The sequence below is a fragment of the Polyodon spathula genome, chromosome 23 (assembly GCF_017654505.1).
Source record: "Polyodon spathula isolate WHYD16114869_AA chromosome 23, ASM1765450v1, whole genome shotgun sequence".
NCBI classification, from domain to species: domain Eukaryota; kingdom Metazoa; phylum Chordata; class Actinopteri; order Acipenseriformes; family Polyodontidae; genus Polyodon; species Polyodon spathula.
The window spans coordinates 19,658,023-19,681,416 of NC_054556.1; the positions used below are offsets into that span (position 1 = coordinate 19,658,023).

At 37.7% G+C, this 23,394-nt stretch overlaps 1 protein-coding gene across 3 annotated transcripts in view; it reads right to left on the reverse strand.

Annotated features, from left to right (window-relative positions):
• The window catches only part of LOC121298029 (nuclear factor of activated T-cells, cytoplasmic 2-like), a 51,729-nt gene that overhangs the window by 17,252 nt on the left and 11,083 nt on the right, over nucleotides 1-23,394 (reverse strand). For all 3 annotated transcript variants that reach the window (XM_041224758.1, XM_041224757.1, XM_041224755.1), the window contains exons 4-6: nucleotides 14,905-15,107; nucleotides 14,089-14,261; nucleotides 6,745-6,885 (exon numbers count right to left, since the gene is read on the reverse strand). In XM_041224758.1, coding sequence (XP_041080692.1) covers nucleotides 6,745-6,885; nucleotides 14,089-14,261; nucleotides 14,905-15,107 — 517 coding nt within the window. The remainder of the gene's footprint in view (nucleotides 1-6,744; nucleotides 6,886-14,088; nucleotides 14,262-14,904; nucleotides 15,108-23,394) is intronic.

Genomic DNA, 23,394 nt, shown 5'->3' on the forward strand with positions numbered 1-23,394 from the left:
TGTGGCCCAGCGTGGCTAAAATTGACATACCACAGGGAGATAAGCTTTCTTATTATAGAATACAGGACGTTACTGGGCTCCCTAACAACAAAATATAATAAATACCAAACTTGATTTAATTAACAAAAAAAACAGATTCTTCAAACAACTTGTGAAACCTCACTAGACACATATCAATACATCCATTCCATTGTGGGGTAGTTAGAGGCTAAAAGGTCAAGGCAGAGACAAGTCTGTACTGCCAGTTACAGATCCAGTAGGCAGCTTTTTTAACAGTCAAAGGATGAAAAAAAACAGCGCTAGAGAATTAATTTAATATGAGCTGACATTACTGGGCTTGATCAGTTTTCTGTAAATAAAATGTCAGGCAACTACTTAGCCAAAAAAAAAAAAAAAAAAATACTAAATTCTAGTCTAGGGTTCAGCCCTATGTGTGAGGAGTCCCGCAATGACTAGGAGCTGTGGGGCCAGTGTCCATGCCCATGCCCATGCCCAGCAAGCAAACACACCAGCACTGAGAGAAGAAAGCTGTGCCCTGTCCAATTATAACAAAGAGGGGGCACCAAGGGATGCCCTATTCCACTGACCAGTGTCAGGGTGTGTAGAGAGCCTAAAGGGAGTGTCTGTTTAAAAATTATAAAGGAGACGGTTATGATAGACACGCTTTTCTTCCTGTTTTTCTGTGAAATTATAGGAAACAGACAAACCCAGTGATGTTGGCAGACCAAATATAAAATCTACTATAAACTATCGTTTTATTTAATACATATTTAAAAACACAAATAAGTTATTATAACACCGTGTTTGATTTTGTAAAAAAAAAAAAACCTAACCATTCATTGTATATCAAACTAAGCAGAATAAATCCCTTTGCAGCAGCTACAATGGTACTCTATCTGTGAGACTGCCAATGGTAGTGGAAACCTTTTCATATTTTCAGATACTACAACAGTATGAATTTTTTTCAGCGTTATACGCTGGCGGTCGTAATATTACATTGTGAGAATATTGACTTTACACACACATTACAATCATTAACCTCTTTCAGTATAAACCCACTCCGCATAAATATTTGGTATAGGCCATCTGTTTGCAGGGTTCACTGTATTTGTCAAACTCATGCAATTGTAAATATTTACAAAGAAAACAAAAGACTTAGAAGCAGACATCAGGAAGCATGGCAACAAGGCTAGGTGTTCGGTGTGTTTAATCTGTTCTCAGGCTCAGGGTCAGTACTGCCGGGGTCTGCTAGGTGGTGTGTCTGCGAGGCTTCACTGCATCTGGGAAACAGTTCTGAGGATGTAGGGTGCATATTTTGAAGAGGCAGATGCAACAGAAACTAGTCAAGAAAATATTTTACTGCTCCTCATTTATACTGTTGCATCAGCTGTACTTTATAAAGGTTACAGCACTTTTAATTCAACGTGTTTCTAGCTGGTTTTATTATCAGTCCTTCAAGGTTTATAGAAAGGAGAGGCTCACTGAACACAGTAAAGGCAGTCTGCAGTGTTTATCTTTAAGGAGCGCACACACTTTGTATTAAAAGTATTTGTTCTTTGTTGAAACCTGCATGCTGTCAGATTTCATCACCTGGTGCAACAATGACTTAGCGCCGCAAAGTAAACACATCACTCCAAAAGATGAACGCTCCTTACAGTATTTTGTGTGCTCCTTAAAAATAAACACTGCAATTGTGTATGCAATAGTCCTGATGGTCTATAATGATATCTGCAGAAAACAGGGAAAAGTGAAATGAGAGGCAGAACATCTATAAATCAAATGTATCCATCATTCAAGAGCCATTGAGAGGACTATAGGTAGTTATGTAGTGTCTTAGGTATCTGTCAGTAAATGACTTCAACAGAAGGCATAGAGCTGGACATAAGAACATGCGTCAAGTCAAGAAAACAACCCCCCCCTGTGCAGTTTACCATCAGAAGACAAAGTAAGACCTTGTCACTTATTTAAACTACCTTAGAACATTTTAAACCATTGTTGTCCTTTTTTTTAAAAGTGGGAGTTATCAAGTAATTGCACTGAGTGGCTTGATTGTTAACCCCCTTTGTACAAATCTAGTGGCATAATCAAAGACTCCCTGTTCAGCTGGTTCAGATCTGGAGGGGAGGGAGGCTCTGAAAATTGAACAGCATTAATAGACTAGCTTTGAAGCCCAGATTAAATCACAAACACATGTAACTATAAACATTACGCACAATATTTCATGGCATATATACTCATGAGATGTAAAGGTTCCAGTCACCACAATAGATTATGCGGGAACTCCCCTGTTATGAAGAGAATGAATGGCATATGGATGCAATGAGTCATGCAGGCGAAAGGGAAATTTCACAACCATTGCCAGCTTTTATTGTTTTGTTTTTATGATCAATTTACTCCCCTTTTGTAGCAACAGGTGATTGTTTAATTGCTTTATTCTAGAACGACTGAAAACCTCTTAAAGTAATTAGCCATTAAAGCCTGTTGATTGAATCCAGGCTCTGCTCCATTTTTGCCCCCGTATAGAGAGGAGAGCCAATGAACTTCAGCCAAAAGAAGCTGCCTGAAAACTGTGTGTCATCCAGGGAAACCTTCCAAAACAATGGTTGTCCCTCTTTTATTATGAGCTTTTGCAGAGGTTTTATAAGTTAACTATATAATGGACAACTAATTTAAGATTGCTTAAACCAGGTCTGCACTGGGGCAATTTTTGTTGGCCAGCATTGTAGACTAACCAAATTGTGAATGTGTTGGGCTGTCTTTAGTTTGTTGGCCAATCAAGATGGCAAAGTAGACCAGTGTCTGTTGGCATACTATTTTCATTCTACAGCAGATATATACTTTTTCTTTTTTTTTTTTTTAACAAATATTATTCATATTTTGTTGTTTTGCAAAACATCTTACAGGATTAGTTCTAGTTTCTTTTTATGAGTTGGGATATATGCTTGTTTGGTGTGGATGCATAAAGTTGACAGATTTTTGCAGTAGTGTAACAGGACCCAACCAGACTCTCTTGAACAAAGGAAACTACTGTTATGTGTGGCCGGGCGAGGTGGAACACAGGGAACGAATGGGGAGAGAAACAGACTTGCATGACACATAAATTCAAATAATCTCAATGGGGAGAGATCTAAATATCACCATCATTTAAATATACCAACATTTGATCTGAATAGGACCCTGAGTATATATATATATAATAGGGATATATATATATATATATATATATATATATATATATATATTATATATATATATCACACCACCGTGTGTGTGTGTGTGTTAAAAAGGTTCACACAAAGTTTTTGCTCAAAAGAAATGCAAAAAAGAGAACGTTAGATGTAATTTAATTGCAATTAGCATTACAGTCCATCTGTATTTAGGTTCGTCCACCCAATACCATTGGAACAGGATAAAGAGACACTACACTAGCTCTATAAACTATATAGAGGATACAGCTCGACCGCTCAAGGAGTCCTGCAGCTCCATCACTGTCCATACCCATGAGTGAAACACCATATACATCATTTTGTAATGTACATGGTACAAAAAATCATGTATGTTTAAACCTACATTAAAACATCTGAATTTAGAGAATGGCTTTCCTTAGATCAAGCTCTGTAACTGCTTCGCAATGTGGCGTCACTTGGAACAGTGCGATTCGCCAGGTCAATCTGCTGTTGAACTTAAATGAATACAAGATTCCAAAATGAGATCTGGTAAAAGATCTCTTAACATAACTCTTTATTATCCCAAAATCCAATTCTAACAAATACCATGCCTACTTACAGCAGGGTTGCTAACTGTCCAGTTTTGGATCGGACATCCGGTTTTAAGGGAATTTGTGCCATGTACGGGCAGAAACACTGACGGGATAGCAGAAGTCTGTTACTCACCGTCGTTACTCACCATTCGTTACCATTTGGGTATTTCCATTCTCGCCGAGTCAGTCTACTGTGCTAACTTTTTAAATTATTATTGTTATCGGTTCATTCAGTTTGAGAACTACAGTGAAATGTATTGTGAAAAATTGAAAGGTGGCAACCCTAAGTTACAGTATAGTATAATCTGTTCAGTATAACGAGAAGTACTTTTTATTTCTTAAGTTTTCATTTATTTTAAAATTATTATTATTTATTTTTTGATTAAAATTATTTCTTTTTTTTTACCTGTCTTAATTTTCATTTTGAATGGTTACTCTTCTTCAGACGAGAAGTGAAAATTGAAGGTGAAGAAACTTTCTTTCTCCTGAAGAACAAACCTTTATGGTCTTCAAAGCCTCTCTCATTTTTTTTTATGTACATATTCAACTGATCCTAGTAAATGGTATAACCCCAAAACTTTGTTATGCTGTCTTATACAAACGTATACAGTGTAAGTATATTCAATGCAACCTCAATTATCTGAAATCTGAACACAATGAGTACTGCCAGATGAACTGTGAAAACAAACAGTACCAGCTTTGTAGGAGTTTCTTTTAAACTGACATCAATAATAATAATTTTTTAAAAATCTGTTTTGCTTTTTTATCTATAATAGATCAATTTGTTCACAGAGTTGCAAGCAGGTTTTATAGTTGGAATGTAAACCAACTCGGCTGTCTTTGTTTCTGATAAAGAGCACACAGATATGTGGTGTGATACATTTAAAAAAAGACACAAAATAATTTTATTTTAATGTGAACATGAATTGCGAGACATGTTTATTTTAAGGAAGAGATATGCAAACTTTATGCACTTGAAAAATGCTATTAAATAGAAGGGGTCGTATTAATCTGATAACTTCAGATGAAATTCAAACAGAGTTGTAGATGGACATTCCTTTAGCATATGAAAAACAACACTCAGTGATAATCTGGCATTGAGGGGAGGATACAGTGTGATAAATGGACTGTGAGGTTAGTTAAATGCCAAGGTTGCATACCAAGCATTCACTTTACTTTATTTATTTAATAAGATATGATTCCTGGTCGACTGTTAAATTCTTACCATCATCCCTAACTTTACTAAATATGTTGTAAACAAGACCCTTGTTTAAATGCTTCTTCTGTGTACTTAATGCGAACTCAGACCTGGTTGGCATTCCAGTTTGTTTACATCCCCTAAATGTATTTTCAGCTGCCGACGAACAAGCCCTCTTTGATGCCTTGTCACTCTGCGAACTAAACACACACGTTCCTGCTATCACTTTCAGCAGCAGGAGGTTATGAGGGGAATCTGCAAGCTCCGTTCTAGCTCAGAAAGCATACATCTATGCATTAAAAATGGATACAGGTCCTTAAGAGAAGCTTGGTATGAATATGAAATGTCACATTTGTCTTCACTGATGTATACTTCTTTCATTAGATAACTTTCAACATCACTGTGGCTTGGAGAGTTCTGCCAGGCCGCAATCTTAACTGGGGTTGACATAGTCTTAATTAAAATAAACTGGATCTCAATCTGCTGTTGCTGACGTATTTGGACAAGCCTCATTTCAGATAAAGTCAGTCCCAGTGTCAGATAAGGCATTTCATTCTGTCTCTTGCTATTGGAGCCAAAGCAAGAAGGATGAGGGGTTTAAAAGGGTTTGAACTCAGTAGATTACAGATCTGAGTTGTAGAAGGCACATTAAATAATTTCTCCTACTGTGCATGTGCGCATGTGTGTGGTAGATTTTCTGCTTTGTGATTTGCTGGTGATAGCTTAATGTCACGGTGTTTATCTCGCATCTCAACTTCATGCAAACTAAATGCTTCCCTGATTAGTATAAAGGCCAGAATGCAAATGCAAACCAGTCCTGTGCTTCTCTACTCAGATAATAATTTGAGATACAGGACACACGGGGCTGCTGTTTTATTGTGTGATTTTTTTCATGACGTAATTAAAGCTGCAGTGCCCAAAAAACGTGTCCAGTGGTCCTTATTTGAACTGTGTTGTCATGGTAAGGCATATGCTGCATTATAAGAAGCATTTTCTGACTATTTCATAGTTTATTTTTTAATCTTAGATTACTTTATTTTCATATTTTGGGTTACTTAAACTAGCATTAAACAAAAGAACATCTTTAACTTGTATTAATAAGAGAAAATGGAAAATCTAGCTCAAGCTATTCATTTAAACTTCTTTATCATGCTGAAAACATTTAAACTAAAACATAGCACTGCAACGGATTAACAGTGTGTATTGTACCATTATAGATATCAATATGCCACTACATACAACAATTACTGATCATTGTAATGGTGGTTACTTTTACTTTTTCCTGCCCTGAAGTAAAAGCACAGCATGCTGGCTCCTTGCTTCAAGACTGAAAGACCGTGGCAGATATGAATCTAGCACTCAATAACTTTGACGGGAATCTACAGACCACATTTTTGTTTTAATGGATTTTCCCTGGCATGTCTGATTATCATGCGAATGGTATCCCACACATAAGAAGTTCTAGAATGAGAAAAGGCCATTCAGCCCACCTATGCTCACTCGTTTAATGCAAGCGTGGTCCGAGAGGAAAAACAAAAAAACCCTAACCACTCTATAATGTAAAAATAATTGTCTGTCACCAGTCAGACAACACCTCTAACCCTCTGATTGATAACTGATGTTTCACAAGGAACAGTGTGAAAAAGCGGTGACAACAGACCATGCTCCATTCAAGAGAACAGATTTGCTTTGCCTTGCTCTGATATCACTTGATAGATCTCTCATACTATAATAGCCTATCTTACAATATTACATGTTATATCTGAGCTTGTTATAACATGCTTACCATGTGTCTTCTCTGTGAACACCACCTTGGAGTCGGAAGTGAAGTTCTGTCCGGTCAGGATCATCTGCTGGCCTCCCAGCACGGAGCAGCCTTCCACATCCTGCTTCTCCACCATTGGCAACTCGTGGGCTGATCTCTGAGCTGTGGATCAAACAGGAGACAGCTTACATTTTTAGCACCTTCACCAATGTGGAAGCTATCTTGCTAACCAAGTTTTTAAAACCCACGTTCTTACCTGTAGCTCTAACAGCGCTATTGCTGCTCACATTTTCCCAAGATCTTTTGGCTTTTTAAATGTTCTTATTTGGGATATATGCATTTATTTGAAATACAACCCTATAGGTTAAATATACATTAGTACTTTATGTGTTGTTGTTTAAGCTAATTATTTAGCTTTAATAAAACTACGTGACCTGCAGTGGGGGTACCAGGATGCAGCACTTTATCTATAGTTTTGTATTTTAAATATTTTCATATCCTGAATTAATATAAAAAAGAGTTATAAGCTTATTTTTACCAGTATATTTTCATCTGATTTCACAGACCCAGATTAGCACTAATATTAGACTACCTAATGTTATTTCAAGTAAGGTGATCAAAGATTAGGGACTGTGAAAACTTAAAAGAATGTACCAGTGCATTTGCACTGTAAATTTGTAGTTTACCATACTTGTACTGTGCATTTACTGAGCTTAACCACTTGCCCTTTTCTCCATATTTTCTCCATGCAACTTTTTTAACAGGCTAAAACTGGAACTGAATAACTGCCTCTGTTTATTTGGAATAAATAAAGCAAACATGCATTCATAACTAGTTACATAAACAAACAAGCTGTGAGTCATTAACAGCTTTCTTCTCAATTCTGCTGTGTGCTTCTGCAGCATCTTTCTATTTACATCCCACTTGCATGGGCAGGTGTGTCTGTGTGTGCATGACCACTATGACTTGTTTGGTGGTTCGCATGACCTTATATTATCTCGACGTTTCCCACGGAAAGTCTTCCTGTCCCAGAGAGCTTCATGTAATAAGAGACTGTAAAGGACAGGGGGAGAACATAGCCTTGTCTGTGTCACACCAGTGGGCATGTTGTTTGGGGAAAATACCAGTGAGTCAGTATGATGGATTGAAAACCCTTAAAAATGAATAACTGCTGATCAGGGACCAACCCTTTCTCTTAAGGGCTGAGGGGGGATTTCAGTCACCAAGCACATCCATTTCTAGCCTCTCTGCAAGAAATGTAATTATCTTTTTTCTAAGCACTATTTAGCCTAAGAGAATGTTCAAAAAATGGGCCTTAAAAATGATTTCAAACACTCCTTGTCTAGCGCCTGGGAGCTGTTATCGTGGGGGAATAAGACATTCTACATTGTGGCAGGGTAAAAAGGATCTACCCAAATCTTTTGTATTTAGGACGGCAATTCTAGATCACAGAAGCTAATTTATGCAATGCGTTGGTTAAATACTTGATGAAGCCAATTGTTGTGCAGTGTACATGTGTCTATGAGCAGAGACTTTGTGGAAAGTATGGTGCATATAACCATAATGAGTGGTGACAGCTTAACGTGCTAGAACTGTGTTTATTGTCTATCTCTAGGGGAGAAAACCTGGCAGGTACCACTGTGGCCTTTTTGCCAAACCACTGGGAACAAAATTGTAGCTCTCCAATCAATGAAGGATAATACCAATAATTCAATTCATGCTTTGGACTGGGCTGTACAATATGTACAGTGCCGAGCAAAAGTTTGTGAACCCCAATAATAATTATGGAAATTCCATAGTTTTACCATGATAGCATTCTTGAATCAAAACCAGTCTTTTCTTAAATATCCAATAGGGTTTATATTAACCAATTCCATGTCTTTTGAAACAAAATGATGTATGAATTAAAAAAAAACAATGAGTAATTAAGATTCAGGGTATGTGAAAAAGTAAGTGAACCCCTGGTTTTACCAGCTCAATTAAGGGGATAATTAGAATCTGGTGTTTAAACAATTAAGTAGATCTTCAGGGGTGAGTGGGAGGCCCTACCCTATATAAAGATCAGAAACTTTGTGAGTTTATTCTTCACCATACAGGTGTGTGGAAACACTTCATGCCACGATCAAAAGAAATCTCTGAGGACCTCAGAAAAACAGTTATTGATGCTTTCTAAGGATTTGGGGCTCCATCAATCCACTGTCAGACAGTCTACAAATGGAGAAGATTCAAGACCACAGTCACTCTACCCAGGAGTGGTTGTCCTACCAAAATCTCTCCAAGAACAAACCGGAAAATCATCAAGGAAGTCACAAAGAACCCCAGAGCAACATTCAAGGATCTGCAGGCCAATCTCGCCTTGGCTAATAGAAGTGTTCATGACTCAACTATCAGAAAAAGACTGAACAAGAATGGTGGTCATGGAAGGATAGCCAGGAGGAAACCACTGCTCTCTAAAGAGAACATTGCTGCCTGTCTGAAGTTCGCCAAGGAGCACTAAATGTTCTCTAGACAGACGAGTCAAAGGTAGAACTTTTTGGCCTCAATGAGAAACGTTATGTTTGGCGAAAACCAAACACTGCGTTCGAACAGAAAAACCTCTTTCTACCAGTCAAGGATGGTGGTGGGAGTGTGATGGTTTGGGGCTGCTTTGCTGCCATTACGTTTTTTAACCCGTGACCCATTTGAAAATGACATCAATCGTCGAAGGAGTTCAAAGAACTTTATTTATTTCCATACAGGACTCATTTATAACCAACACACATAATCTGTCACCCAAAGAAAGCACCCTTGAAAAAAAATAAAAATTGAGTAGTAATTTATGCAGATTTTATACAAAATCTTACAACCAACAAATAATTCCAGGGGAAACATCTGGACAAATCATGAATTTGTGCAGACGGTGTTTTATTTCTTTTCATGCTCTTACTGTATGTTTTAAAACACTTTTTTTTTTTTTTTAATGACCTGGTAAGTATTAGGGGTTTGATCCATTTTTGACCAAGTTTGCTGTTTTGAAGAATGCATTTTAAAAATACATAATAAACTTTTTTTTTTCATCCAAATTGATAAGTGCACCCTATGCATCTAAATGTGGGATGAAACCAGAATTGAACCCAGGTCTCTAGGGGTTTTACAAGGCTAGTGAATTAGCCTGCTTTATCTCCCTGCAATATAACTTATATTTAGATAGGTTACTGCTTAAAAAACAGATTTTAACTTTTTAAAATCACTTTTATTGTGTGGGACCAAAACATGATTGCGTGTAATTTGACATAAAATGTGACTAGTTTCTGATTTCACTTCAGAACAGTTCTGGTATCAGTAACAATCAGTGGAGGCTCCCGTATAGTCTAACAGTGTGAATGTCACCTATCCATCCATAAGAGGATGGTGCGTCACTTTCAACGGTTACATCATCACCATGCAGACACAACAATCCTTTATGAGAAAATGAGTTGTATTACTAGAAATGAGGAAGGAGTGGGTTTTTAAAGTGCTTTAAATGTACGTATGCACACAATGCAAAGCTATTTTTTTTTTGTATCTGACCTTTACTGAACAGTTTCTTTATATATAGTACAGTGTAACAGTTATTATGGGAAAACAGCATACAGCAGTAGTTCTTAGCAATGACTTTAATTTCAGACAAAAAACAAAACAAAAAAAAACTTGGTGTTTACCATATTCCTAGTTTAGAATTTTTTTTTGTGGACATTCGCACAAAGGTAGAGTCATTCACGCCAGTTTTAACTTGCCTTATTTTCTTGTTGCATAGAATCAGTGGTATTCTTTATTGGATTTGGGTTTGTGTTGCTGGGCAGATTCCAGCTGCTCATCTGTACATTTATTTATTTTTTTTTCTGCTTTAATTTGAAATTTGATTTTTCCACGCCATACGACTAAGCAATACCACAGAACCAATTGCATGTACAGAGAGTGGATAAAATCCGAGATAAGGGAGGGAGAAAATTGTTTGTTGAAACACTAGGTGAAACGCTTGACTACTTTACGTGTGTTGGTAAAAAGGACTAGCACTGGTTACAGTCTATGCTCTCAGGATTCTTTTCATACGGCTGTTTCAAGGGTTTGTACACACTTGGGAGAATTATCTTTTTGCTGTAAGTATCGGATTTGGGATTGCTTACAACCTTTGCTTTACCTTCAGTCCACATTAGAAAACAGTCATGTCTGACTTAGTTCTATCATATCTGTGCTCTGCTGACTGAGTGTTAACCACAGATGTATTTATTGTGTTTGTCTTGTATTTATCCTTTATTGTTTTCTAGGACTCCCTTGTAAATGAGGCCTCAATGGGTAAATCTCCTAGTTAAATAAACAAACAAATAAATAAGTTACGCAGGTTTTAGCTTAATTTTTGATTGGGTGTTTTTGAAGTTATAGATGAAGTGTCTACACGTGAGGCATGGTAGACACTTAGAGATACCTCAAATTAATCTGTAGATATCTCTAAATATTTTAAGATATCTCTAAATCATTTTAAGATATCTAAAATACATTTAGAGATATCTTTAAATCATTTTCAGATATCTTTAAATCACTGAGACATCTCTAAAAAACGTCCTGTTCATTTAGAGCTATCTATGAATAAGTTAGAGATATCCCTAAATAACTTCCTGTTCATTTAAAGATGTCTTGAAATAGCTTCTTGTTCATTTAGCGATATCTTTAAATGGGCAGGAAGTCCATTGAAAACATAGACCATTTTCACAGGAAGTCGTTTAGAGATATCTTGATATTTAAAGATAAAGTAAACCTGTTAATCTGTGTTTCAATAATTCGAGCTTCGATAATCTGTGCGGTTTAATACAGTACATCATCAAAATGCATTAGTACAGAAATCATCTGATCTATGTGGAGGCGGGTATTCACACGCTTTATTAGCGCAGAAATCATCTGATTTATGTGGAGGCAGGTATTCACATGTTTTATTAGTACAGAAGTCATCTGATCTATGCGATGGCGGGTATTCACACGCTTTATTAGTGCAGAAATCATCTGATCTATGTGGAGGCAGCTATTCACACGCTTTATTAGTGCAGAAATCATCTGATCTATGTGGAGGCAGCTATTCACACGCTTTATTAGTGCAGAAATCATCTGATCTATGTAGAGGCAGGTATTCACATGTTTTATTAGTACAGAAGTCATCTGATCTATGCGATGGCGGGTATTCACACGCTTTATTAGTGCAGAAATCATCTGATCTATGTGGAGGCAGCTATTCACATGCTTTATTAGTGCAGAAATCATCTGATCTATGTGGAGGCAGCTATTCACATGCTTTATTAGTGCAGAAATCATCTGATTTATGTGGAGGCAGGTATTCACACGCTTTATTAGTGCAGAAATCTGCATATCTGTGCAGAAGCGGACGGTCATTGTTTAATTGAATTCAATTAAATTGAGTACAGTCTAGTGCAAGCCAACGGATAGTACTGTCTTGTAGCTACTGAAACCAGTGACAAGCGAGTAGAAAGCAGGCTTAAGACTCTTTTAGTCTGGCAGCCTGAATATGAAGAGCAGTTAAGACAATTAAAGACTCAGAGCAAGATCAGTGATTTTTTTAAACCAGCTCTCTCTGCCTCTGAACAACGCTGATTATGTACATAATATATTTTGACTAACATCGTATTTTATTTGTATTATTGCATTTTTCGAGTTTTAAATTAATAGCGCAAGGATTTCCCAAGCAGTAAACTCAATTTCAGCTAATCGGTGTTTTTCACTAATTTGATTCCACTGTCTCCAGTTACAGCTGTTATGTTAAAAGTGCTGTGGACTTTTCTTTTATAAGGTCCTACTACACAATGATGCAGTATAAATATGAAATGGGTATATAGTGAACAAATGTCATCAGATAACACTGCACTGTATAGCACAATTACTGTACCATGCAGTGCACGTGTGCTGATCACAACTCACTTTTATTAAGATGTAGCATGCAGAAAAGAAAATTGAACTTTGTACAGTTAAAGCCTACACCGTTCTGACTATGTCAACAACCCATGATATGCAGTATGTGCTTACAGGTCTCTTTAAATACTATATAACACCAATAATCCACGCACTAGCTGTTCATGTTGGATGATGTAAACAACTTGCTCAAAAACAGCAACACAAATGTTGCAGAAGCACACGGCTGCAAGGAAATCAGTTTTGTATAATGATTCAATCTGTATATCAAATGTGTGGGAACAATGCAAGGAACAAGATCTTATCAAACCCCCCAGAAACACAATGGCCAACACTTCTTCACTATAACTGTAAAGCTGAAGCTGGGCTTGGCCTTACTCCAAGGGCAGTTTTAAAAGCAGCCTGTGCTGTTGGGCTGAGAACTGAAAGGAACTGAGCTTTCAAGTTTTATGGTTGCAGACTCACTTTTTAAGGACATATGTAGAGCCCTGTGAAATTATTTTTAATTTTCATTTAATTTTTCATAAATGTTGTTTTATTACAGATGCAAATTAAAAAAAAAAAAAAAATACTGAAATAGATTTATATCAAAAACAGTACAGTATACATCCTGTTTTAACTACATACATAAATTTTATTAAACATGATCCGTTTTTTTTTACCCATTAAAAAAAAAACAAAAAAAACCTGATAGGATTTGTATTGCAATCCCATTGCATTGAAGCTTTATGCGCATTTTAGACATTTGAGAAACAAACGTCTCTTCTCTTCCATCACAATTTTAATTCCCAAACGACTCACTTCAAATTATGCATCTGCGCAAGTGCTGCTCAGAGCTTCCGTTTCCCTTCAGACCGTGTCCATGGTAACGGCTGAGCCTTGACAACTACGATTCCAAGTATTTATTTAAAGTATTTTCTGTATAAACCTCCCAATTTAAAACTGCCACTCTATGTTTGTTTTATAACGATTATTCATGTTATTTCTTTTTATATTTGCATTTCATTTTATATGCTACATTTTGTGTTATTTTGTATGTGTGAAAAACATGGGGCTGTGGATATATGCAATGTCAGCTCACTCCCACAGTTAAGTTGTTTGGGTTTCGGAGATGTTTATATAAAAAGCGAGTATTGCACAGACACAGCTTCAGTGTGTTTGTGCTCATTACATATAGTGTAGCCCTTTTCAAGCCCATTAGGAGTCTTGAATGGGATACTTCACCTTCTAATCAAGAGAGCAATATTTGGGAGCTCAGCTCTGGGCAACACTGGCTTACATCAGTTACTAATAACGTTCTAAACAAAAACAGCCACAGAGAATGAAGGAAACACACATAATGGGATATTACACATACAAAGCGAAATACTAAGACAATGCAGATGGTGTTAACATATCCCTTTTCAAATAGCCGTGTAAAATGCTACTTACAGCACTCAATAGGAGTGGATGCAACCTGCAGTGACACCACCCCACCTCCTGGTTGTGGTATATGAACCCGGAATACCATCCGCACTCTGGTGTTCTTCCTCCCAATGTCAGTCTCCCCTTTCCTGAGCTCAATGTCAGCATTCCTTAGCTTCAGGATTCCAGCACAGTCAATACTGCAGGGAACATAATGGAAGTAGCTAAGGTGCTATAGACATAGCTACCATGGTTTTCTATTAGTATTCTAGGGATATCGTACAATAGTTACTCCAGCCACGTTAGGAAAAGAGGAGTAAACACAGGATCAAACTTTATAGCAAATCTAGAATATTGCCACAGCTTTTCCAAATGTCCTAAAAGGCTGGGGTCTAGTAACTGGTTGTGAAAATGATGAATACAAATGAAATCTGGTGATAATACATCTGGATATGATTTTAAATGCCCCTACCGCACAGGTGTACAAACTTTTTCTACTGTACGTGAGACCACTCAGACACAGCATGTATCATTTGATTCAGCTTGATTCAGTTAAATATCCCAATCTTAAGGGCAGTCAAAGTGCAAATAAATGTTACCAAAAAGAAGTAAAAGGAAATATTACAGAAAGTGTGATTATAGCATCACTAAATTGATGCTTACTAAATTGAATCATTGCAGAACGTGTGAAACTAAATGGACTAGGTCTAATGGGCTTGGTCTAATAGACTAGGTCTAATGGGCTTGGTCTAAAAGACTAGGTCTAATAGACTAGCTCTAATGGGCTAGATCAAGCCTCGCTTGGGTGTGGTGGAAGCAATGGCTGGTTCTAGTCTTTCTTACATGGCTTTCATGTTGTTTTTGGGCTCCAGTGGGATTTCCAGGACCTTTGAGCTCCCAATGACTTTCTCGTAACTGGTGGTGGTGACAGTTTTGCCGGTGATGCGGTGGACCTGGTAGAAAGCATGGGGTTTGAGGATTCGCTCGTCTGCCGTGCCGATGAAGATGTGCAGGCTCAGAGGCTCCTTCCCCCTGTAGCCATGGAGCTGACAAAAGAGAAGGCATGTAGTTACAAAATATGCAAACAGTAACGTTTCCTAACTGGCTTAGGCAAATGAATGCAGTCCCATGTACTGTAACAGAGAGAAAGCAGGTGATCATGCATGCATACCTTCATTTTGATCAGATAAAGGAGGTGGATTTTGTATCGGGTGAATAGCAATGGGAACCTTTTGATTGTTATATAATTAGCAAACGATTCTATTAAGCTTTTTTTTTTTTTTTTTTTTTTTTTTTTTAAATGCACTGCTGATAGTTCATTCCTGAAGCACACGGCTGTGGTTTTTAATGGCAATTCTGCACTGCACTTAGTATAGAGGGGCTGTACAGGAAATTAGAAACACAAATGTTGCACAGTTTTGTGTACAGTTTAAGTTTACACGAAAATGCCAACATATAAAAATGAATCCATACACAGTCTATGGGAATCTTTAATCCTCAGATGTCATAATGAACAAAGAAAGGCCTATTCAATACAATTCGACCACAGACAAGCACAAAGGTAGTGATAAAACTTTACGGCGTCTAGTGCCAAAGCAGGCGGACTGTTTAAAACATTAGCATCCCTCTTAAACCTTGAAACACTAATGACTCCTACGAGTCTTCTGGTAGGAGGAGACAGTCTGGGGTCCCATTGTGAAGCACGCTATCGATATGCCCCCAGCCAAATGCTCCAGGAAAATCTAAAATCAGGCATCTTTACAGAAACCTCATTCCTCAATCACAGTTTCGCCCAAAACCTTCATCCTAACTTTAAACTGACAGTCAGTTTTCAGGATTGATTTTCAGTCCCCCAGCTGGAGGATTGAATATTTTTCCCTGTACTCCAGATAGCTATTCAAAGTGTAGATGACCACGGAGCATTCAGAACTGCACAATTTGTAAAGAGATCTTATATAAAATAACAGGAGACTGGTCGGGGACCATCATAATGGTTGCTGGAGATCGAATCCTGGAATCCTCTTAAAAGCCCTGCTAACAACAGAAAGTACTATACATAGGCCAACTTTCTGAAGTGCCTTCAATGGCAATTTGAAATGCAGAGCTCAACATTATCGCCATTACCTTTTTTTCCTGTGCTGAGACTCTTTCACTTCTTTATTTGTTTTATGGTCTGCCAATATTTAAAATTGAATACTATACATAAGCTGCTGAATGTTGGTACCTCACTGGAGTGAATTTTTACCCGTTTTTGAAATAATAGATACAAAAAAAAGAAAAAGGATTCCACTGCTGCCAGAGCTATGGGTATTCATCTATTGATTTGCTGGTGGCACAGTGGTTTAGAGCACTAGCCTTTCATCTAGAAAAATTAAGATCCGGGTTCAAATCTGTTTTGTGCACAAGGACAGACAGACAATTCTACAAAATAACTGACAAGTTGGAGAGGCCCAGGACTGAGTTATCTAGGGTGGTGCATTTGAAATATCTGCAGAGTTAAGAAGAAGCTTACAGTATATGGGCCTCGCTGGCACGGTGCCTGTCTATATCTTTTAGCAGGGTTCACAGTAGCGTTGCCTCCTGTCGCTGTTTTCCCTGGATCCTGGATCATCCTGATTTTGGGGAAGGTGTGCCAGGATTCCAATGCCTTCCTGGGACACTGAAAGATCCTGTTTTTTAAGCCTATACCAGTTTTTTTTTATTATGCTTCCACATCCATGTAGTGGAAATCTAATATTAAACTACAGCAACCCTGCAATGCCAGCATTGTGAATTGAGCACAGGTTAGATAAATCAAGATGCAATATTACTGCAACTGACACACAATATGAATCGTTTGTCAATTTAAAGCAGCCAGCGGGTGCTCTTTGGTTTCACTCTGGTGACTAGGTGTGGTAAGAGCAAGAAGAAAAAATGCAAAGCATATGGAAAAAAGCCAGGCTTATTTTTAACTGTCCACAGAATGAATAATGCACAACACATGTACTACGAGCCAGAAAGGAAACAGCACAGTGGTGGGTTTGTTAAAAAAAATGAAGTTACATTAGTAAATATCACATGACCAGCAATTCTCTTAATAGGAGGATATAGATAGATAGATACCTGTGGTGTCTATATATATATATATATATATATATATATATATATATATATATATATATATATATATATATATATATATATATCAGTTACATCAGGTTTCCAACCCCAAAACACTTCTACTTTCCCCATACTAGACAGGCTTCAAGAAAAAGCAAACTCTGCTAGATCCAGGCTAGAATAGTCCAGGTGTATCAAGGTCTAAAACCTGTCAGTGTTTTTATTAAAAATGGTTTAAACATCCAAAACATTTAAGCAGTTGAATGATTAAAGTGCCATTTTATTTTTTCTATTTTACAAATAGCTAAGTAAAAGGTGATCATGTATGGACCAAACTACCAACATCTATTTGACAAACATAATCGGCGAGTTCAGAAGTTCAGTACATTTTGGACACTGCATAGAGATAAGAGTCTGTGCTGTGTTTATGAATGAGGACTGCCACTTTCACCCTTGTGTGTTGTGGTAGAAGACTATTAAAACAGGCTGGGCTTGAAGCACTGAAGGCAGCTTGCTCATGCATATTGTGCTCACTGAGGATCATAGATCATCTGGACTACAGGTGTCACGATTCCCTCTCAGCCACTGACACAGTAAGCTCTTCACACTACAGAAATAGCGGTTTCTGCCTGCTGGCTTGAAGAAGACACCAGGCAAAAACAAGACAGGTTCACTGGCCTTCACAGGGAGGTAAGGCTCTAGATTATAAGGCTTTTCCTAATCAATCTGCACAGGCATACAACTGCACAGCAAGCGTGCAGCATGCCAGTATTCTAACAAGCCAGCTATTCTTCTCTCGTCACACAGCACAAACACAGGCTGTTTGCAGAGCGCTCTGCTCAACCCTGGCCAGCAGCCCCAGCGAAAGGAAGCATGCACAAACCGCAAGGTCTGAACCAAAGGATATGAGCACAATATGTGTGTGTGTGTCTGTATCGGTTTGAATGCAGACAGCAAACAAATAGCATGCACAAATATAGGGCAGACAGAACAATATATTACCAAATGTTTGAAGAACATTTAGGAGTGTTACAGTACCAGTGACAAATATGGTAATAGGGTAACAAGCATACCTGTGTATAGTGGTTCTTGACACTGTGAAACCATTGGTATGTCAAAAATGTGTCCATATATATGCAGTTTACAATATGTGTGATCCTAATCACGTGCATGTATTCAACCCAGTATGAACTGCTGCTGCAGCCTACTCCCTGCATCGTTAAACTCAAAAGCCCTTAATCCTCCTCAGTTGTTAATAGGTGTGCCCTCTTCAGATCTAAGCTCAGAGGCTGTAACTAAAAGCTTGCTGATCTCTAACATGCTGTGCAACACACACAGACCCCCAGGAAGACAACGTATGTTAAAATTAAACGGACAAATTCTGAGAATTCACTTCCTGAGATCAAGTTCAGCCTCTGCTTTGGAACACAGTGTAATTCGGAACCATGCGATCTGATCCAAGTTCAATGTGGTAAATGTGCAAAGTTAATTATGGTACATTTCAGTAACCAGTTTGGTGTCCATGAGTTCTGACATAGTGTATAGCCTGCAGTGTATTATTCCACACTTACAATCAAACCTGTTTAATAATCTCTCCTGCAACTTGTCCTCTGCTTATTATCACCACATTGTCCAAGAGAAGACAGGGTCCTGGTAGTATCACTTTGTTTAGCATCACATTCTGCTTACTATCACATGTTTATAAGTGTTCTGTGGCTACAGTATCTCTAATCAAATTGAGAGTGTATTTATCACCCACTCTTTGCTTTGTCAGATTGCTCTGTTATATAGAGAACCAGAGAAAGTGAACTCTCAGCTCTCAAAACATATTGTAAGTCATTAATTCTAAATAAAAAAAAAAAAAAACCCTGACATTAATGTTTATATAGACCTCTTTGAGGTATAAACGTTTTGAGTGCTTTGTCATTGACATTCTAAGTGCGAAATCTACTCTCTCAGCGGTATTATAAGCATAGAGATTGCTAAAACAGTAGCTTCCAATGGGGGGGCATGACTTATAAATTACATTTATCATGTATGGCTTGCTCAGAATTGTGAATGTTTTTTTTACTGTGTTCTGGAGGGAATTGATTATTAATATAGTTTTTCTTACATGTCCCCAGAGAATAATTTGTTCCACATGTGGCAGCATGTGAGACACAGAACTAAACCACTTCAGTCTTTGATGGGGTAGAAAGTCTTTGTAGGGCGGCAGTAACACAGAGCACAACTCTGGGGAAGGCAGGGGCAAGACAATGGCAATGGTTCTGTACTGAGAGGCGAGGGGGCTATAGTTACAGTTGGCGAATTGTTGAATAACACCTTGGTATAATGTATGCGATTGTGAATAAAGTGAATCAGAAGTCAAGCAGACAAAGTCTGTTTCTTCATTAGTATGCAGATTAACATGTGGGGGTGTTGGTGATAGGAAGGGCTGGCACTTTCCTGTGATAACTAGGTGTAAACGGTACCAATGATTATGATCAGGAGTGGGTTAGAGATGTGAAAGATGTGAAAAATTGGGAGGGGTAGAAATGACGGGTGACTTTTCAACAGAATAAAAAAAAAGCGAAAAAAGGAAAGAAAGCAAAGCAAGAGGAAAAAAGAGTTTTAAGAGAAAAATAAAAATGAAAGGTTAGACAGATTTTTTTTTTTTTTTTTGCAAAGCAGTTTGATTCAATTCATTAACGCAATTCATCCTCATGCAGGACTTCACCATAAAAAAGCTCAGAATAAAAGGAATGGCCTATAAGAAACGAAATAAGTAGACATGTGTTTCAGCTCCTGCTTACATCAGTGTGACATCACGACAAGAACCCCCTTGTGAAAGAGATGATGCATAGCAATTTTTACATTGGCTCATTGAGGACATGGGGAAAACATGTCAAGATCACAAGATCTTTTTATAAGGGTTTGAAATGCGATCCCAAGATAATGTGCACAATGAGTGAAATGTGAAGATTCTGAGATAACAATCTTGTGCTCGCAAAAACAAATCTGAATTGAATCTCCCTTAATTAGCCCCTTTAGTTAGCATCCTGAAGAGCAAGACGCTCCACCATTGCCATGCTGTACACAGCTGATGCAAGGCCTAGCTTATATGATCGAAGAAAACAAATTCTAACAAACCAGATACTTTCCTTGCTAATGTCACAATAAGAAAGTATTATCGTCGTGGTACCAGTACAAAATATCAGAACAAAGTCTATCTCTTTAATCAGAATTGTCACGAACTTTTAGAATGGAAAAACAACACATCCTGTAAAGGTGCTGACTGACTGCTTGTATGTCCAATATGCCACACTTCCTTTTCAAATACAACTGGAGAACCGCTTGTGTGATTGTGATGAAACCTGAAAAGGACTTCCTTGAGTATCACAATCTGAAAGTACTGTACTGCATATAGAGGCTCCTTGTCTGTCTGTATGTCAGTACACAGAGTTGATATAGGGCAGTGACCAAAAACTATGAAAGGTTAATCTGAAGCTAATTACTCTCATGGCTGGTTTCACAGACCCCCCATAGCACTAATCTGGGAATACCTAATGTTACTTTAGATAAGGCAGTCCAAGACTAGTGCTAATCAGGGCCTGTGAAACCAGCCGTTCATTTTTAAGTATTTAGTGTAGCTTCCAACTAGTGTACTGAGATTTCAGATTTTTAAGGTGTAGTATCCCGTCTAAAAACAAAGCTTCTTGCTGCAGCTAGGACACAGCGATGACACTCACAGGTAAATTTCCATAGCACTAACACGGAAGCTAAACCAATACGAGATATGACTCAATTAAATTTTTGCAATTGCAGTTGCATGCATTTTTGGGGACAGCATCTGTACTTTGCAAGCGAAAGCGTCACACAAACACCCATTTTAAAAAGCGGCAAAAAATGTGTGAAAAAAATAAAGATTTTTTTTTTTTTGGGTTTTAAAAGTAAAATTGCTTTATATAATATATTACATGAAGCTTTATATAACACGGTATATTAACTGTATTTAGAGTTTTCCATTGTATTGTGTGGTCTATATATTTTAAAAGTGTTTTTTATAAAGTTACATTGATTAGACAACAGTGGAAGCCAACATACATGATATGTAAGAACTAAACTGGATCCTATTTATGAACAGAAATCTAAAAACTCCACGCAAATTCAACACTACCACAAAAGGGCAAAGCAGCTTGAATTAATCTTCAGAATTAACGCAGTCGAGAGCAAAATCAGGATTCAAATACTCCTGGAATAATCAATTTGCCTGCTGAAAATACACCTGTTAACTTTAGCCAGTTCCTTAAGCACAGCACAGAAACCAGGTCTAGAAGACACAGTTGGAAACGAAATGGAGACAGAGGGTAGAATGAGGGTATGAAATGAGTTACCAAGCCACAACGTTGATGCAGAATCATTAGGATTCTTTAAGACCAAATTAGGAACAGGATGGCCAGTGGAGATCCAAAAAGCCTCCTCTTGTTTGTAGATTTTTTCATGTTCAAATAGAGGGAACACTATTTACCTACAGAGAAAACTACCTTTGGGAAATGTATGCAAAACCTAATCTGCTTTTTGATAAAAGCAGACAGCACAGATGATCCAAGTACACAATAATTTTGGAAACAGACACAAACTCATTGTATTTCAACATTTAATATTAAGATCTTGAACAGTAGGTCAGTTGTACGTTACCAGGCAAACAGCAGAGAGCAGTTAGGAGAGTTTTCTGATATCAACTGTGCACATGGTTGCCTTAGTGATAGGGTGAGTGGCAAAGGAAAAAAACAGAATACAGCCAAATGGCTTGCCGCTGTCCTGCTATGCACTGTACTTGCTGTTGGCACTATATTGACGGCAACAATGTTATAGAAACTCTCAAATACTACAGTCTTGGACCCTGCCAGTCAAGCCATCAGTGGAAGTGGAACTTAAACAAGGAACAGACAGACAAGACCCAGGAAATACGACTCTGCTATATAAAACCAGGGATCATCAGAGAAAGAAAGCCACCAGAGCTATTTGTTTTCCTATTTGGCTGATGATGAAGGCATTTGCCAAAACTCCCCTTAACTTTATTCTCATGGTCTTTCATTTCCACATTTCGATCATCTCAATGGATTTCTCCCTCAGAGGAAAGGTCAAATCTGTCTGGCATCAGCAGGTAATGATAACCACTAAAATCTGCAGTTCATAGAAAAATAAAAGTTCTCCAGGTATTACAATAATAGAAATAATAACCATCAGTATTCTTTGTAAAATTAATTTTTTTTTCTTAAACAATTAAAAAAACACAATGACGTTCCTAAATACAGCTCCATCTTCTAACTATAGAAGAACAACAGATGCCCAGAGTTCTGGAGCCAAGCTGGATTATTTCCTAAAACTGCAAACCTCTATCATATTAAACATTACATAACAACGTGAAGTAGTTAATGTTTGGAGGAGCACACGTAATGGCTGCACCACAAGATGTGACTCAATGTTGGCCTCACTTGCTAGGAAACAATGCGGTTTCACTACTAATGCTGGGGTGAAACTCTGTTCCCTCTCCCAGCATCCAGTGTGTATTGACTGAGCATTAAACATCCTCTGCAGCTCTTGCCACCGCCTGTGCTAAGCCCTTTCAGAGTAGTTAGCCATGCCTTTCAATCTACTTGACCAATGAACAGTTCAGTGCTCTCTAGGGCTTATATAACTGATTAACTCTGCCTCATAGTTTGCCTCATGTATTCCTATCAGATCCTAACAAGTAGACATACAAGGTATTTTACTTTCTCGTTTCTATGACACCATTTATATTTAGTGAAGAGGCTGTCCTAAGGCTGTTGAAAGGACATGTCACCCCCCGCCACAATGTATTTTCACAGCCTGCACACAGGACTTTAGGTACAATTGTAATAGCTGCTGAACAGAGAGTGCCTCTAGAAGGTTCTGGGAATATAAATGGGATTTTCAAAGTTAAAATAGAGCATTCAATTCAATGTTAAAATACAGCAAAAACTTAAAAGACAGGTGTTACACTAATGAGAGGGAATCTGTTTTTTAAAGTTTAGGTAAAGCAAACAACTCATACATTAACAATCTCTAAGTTTTTGAAATTGCACAATAATAACAACTGATAAGCCTTTTTTTAAATCTGCGTACAAAACCCAGCACTGCCATGTCATCAATTTTTAGAAAAGCACCTGCTTCCTATTGTGTCTAAAAAGCAGAACTGGCTGCATGTTTCTCTCTATGTACAGAAACAAA